At 51.5% G+C, this 2,721-nt stretch overlaps 1 protein-coding gene across 1 annotated transcript; it reads right to left on the reverse strand.

Moving 5' to 3' along the window:
- Positions 1-434: 434 nt before the first annotated feature.
- Positions 435-2,586, reverse strand: LOC104968235 (properdin; the record flags this gene model as incomplete). The annotated part of the gene is made up of 6 exons (XM_010797813.1): positions 435-680; positions 805-916; positions 1,072-1,269; positions 1,372-1,545; positions 2,021-2,212; positions 2,391-2,586. Coding segments are annotated over 6 exons (1,002 nt in total), but the record flags the coding sequence as incomplete, so codon positions are not given.
- Between the last annotated feature and the right edge of the window lie 135 nt (positions 2,587-2,721).

The raw sequence follows: 2,721 nt of genomic DNA on the forward strand, positions 1-2,721 counted from the left end.
CTTCGGCCGGAGAATTCACAAGACATGTCACGGGCCACGGTCTGACCACACGGTAGAGATGACCCCTCCTGTAGCTCCAGGTTTGAACTAGTTCAGAGTGTAATAATCAACATTATTCAAGAGAGAGACCAAACAGCTGAGGACACTGAATCACATTCGTTGTCTCTTATGGCTCGGGGTCATCTACACCCCGAGAAGGATGTGTTCCAGGTGTCCCACAACAATAACTATCAGTGACCGAGAGCTGCCCGGTCACAAACTGGTAGCAACAACAACTTGCTAGAGCAGCCCCTCCGGAGATAGCAGCTGCTCGAGGTGGAGCATCTGTGTCAGAGGGCGAAAGGTACACATGCAGAAGGATTCCCTGACAGACAGTATGAGTTTTGATGTAGAAAGGATATATGACACATAAACACCACACAAGGAAACCATCGTGAAGAAAACAATACATTTATTAAAATTGTGTTTCAGGGATCAAATAAAGACGAGAGCATTGCTTCCATGAAATGCTCTCATAATGAACCCTGAAGAGAGTGACTCAGCAGAGGGTTCAGGTGCAGGCGGGGACGTTGAGGCACGGCTGGACCTCCAGCTTCAGCCCTCCTTCGGGCGGCAAGCGGCAGTCCGCCTGAGGCTTCCCGAAGAAGGTCGCCTTTGCCTTCTGACGACCGATGGTAGGTCTGAGAACACACACACACACACACACACACACACTACAATTAAAATCTCTTTAGCCTGTGCCTGAACACATTTAGCGAACCATTGACCTCCAGCCCAGGGGACAGGAAGTGATGTCACACTGACCTGTAGTCGCTGTAGTCCGGTTTGCAGAATCTCCTCCTGAAGCGCTGAGGCTTTCCTCCACAGGGCGGAGAGCAGAGACTCCACTGCTCCCATCCGTCCCAGGTGCCCTTCACTGCAACACAGAGACACCACCTCACCCTTTAGAGCAGGGCTACTCAAACCCTTTGATGAAAGGTCCACTTGTGAATTGTATACAAGGTCACTGGTCGGAATCATTGCCAGTAAAGTCCCCCCCCAACCCCCCCCCCGTGTGTGTGTGTGTCTTACTGTAGCACTTGTCCACGTCGTAGCAGACCCTGGTCTCGGTGAGGGCCTCCCCGCTGCAGATGGAGCCGTTGTGGGCTCGATGGAGGCAGCTCCTCTCGCGGCTCTGACTCCCTCCGATGTGCAAGCAGCGGATGTCCTTTCCTCTGAAGGGGTCCCTGCAGGGGGCCCACTGGGACCACTGGGACCACAGCCCGTCCACTGACACACACACACGCACACACGCGCACACAGTTGATTATAAGCAAGTTTAAATGTCGTTATAGAAATGTGAGTTATAGAGAGTGTAGACGTGCAGCTCACCTGGACAGTGCTCGTTGGTGTTGCAGACGCTGGTTCGACTGCCCCCTCCAGCACAGGGCTGGCCGCCATGTTTGGGGGCGGGACTATCACACCTCCTGACGGACAGCTGGAGCCCCACCCCACAGGTAACAGGACAGGGAGAGAATTCTGACCAGGACCCCCACCCTCCGTCCACTGAGAGACAGACACATGGTGCTCTGGTTACATATGCTAATTTAAACGCATGCTAAAGACACATCTTTAAAACATTTTTAATCTTTTTTATATATTTTGAGTATTATATAAAAGTACAAAATATATAATTACAGAATAAGACAGGTACAGAAACATAATGCTCACTTTCAGTTTTCTATTTTAAACACCCCGCCTCGACCTCAGGTAAGAAACTAAATTAAGCACAAAAAAAAGAATTGGTGACCCCGACGTGATACAATGTGGTGCAGAGAGACGGGGTATCAAAGAAGCTAGACTTTCATTTAGCATCAGAACAACATTTAAACAGCTTCAAGCCCGGGAAGCGAAGACCAGCGGAAACAGGAAGTCCGGTTAACTAAAATGTCCGTGCGGAACAATACCACAACCCATAGATCCGTGGGTGAATAATGTCAATCACCACAAGGTAATAATAACCCCAGGAGAACAGGGTTACCTGAGCAGTGAGGCAGGTGCGTGCAGGTGGACGTCTCCGTGTCCTCTCCACTGCAGCTGTTTCCGGGCGGACTGGAGGAGGGGGCGGGGTTAGAGCAGAAGCGGTGACGAGTCCTGACAGCCGATTGGCCCTCTGGGATACAGGAAGAGGAACACTCGCCCCAAACCGACCAACCGGACCAGAACCCGTCCACTGTCAGAGACACAGAGACTCAGAGAGGGTATAGAAGTCTGTAAGGAAAGGTTTCCACTTCTCTCTTGATTTATTACTTCAAATGTTAAAGAAATGTGTGTGTGCGTGCGTGTGTGCGTGTGTGTGTGTGTGTGTGTGCGTGTGCGTGCGTGCGTGTGCGTGTGTGTGTGCGTGTTACCCGGACAGGGACTCTGACAGACGATGCTCTTGGCGCTCGGTCCGTCGCAGAATCGTCCTCCATATTTGGGGGCGGGGCTATCACATGTCCTGATTGACAGCTGGAGCCCCTCCCCACAGGAGACGGAGCACGGCCCGGGCTGAGACCACGCCCCCCAGCCGCCGTCCACTGCACAGCCAATCAGAACGTCAGGTTTACAATTGAGTGTTTATCAACATGAAACTTCATTACTGACATTAAAGGTCTCCAATCATGTTATTTTTAGGCATATATTATAGGTCCCTGAAGTGTCCTGCTCCAAACCCAAACAGATCCTTGTAGCCCCCCCCCC

This window comes from Notothenia coriiceps, unplaced genomic scaffold, assembly GCF_000735185.1.
Source record: "Notothenia coriiceps isolate Sejong01 unplaced genomic scaffold, NC01 NC01_scaffold00038440, whole genome shotgun sequence".
Classification (NCBI taxonomy): Eukaryota; Metazoa; Chordata; class Actinopteri; order Perciformes; family Nototheniidae; genus Notothenia; species Notothenia coriiceps.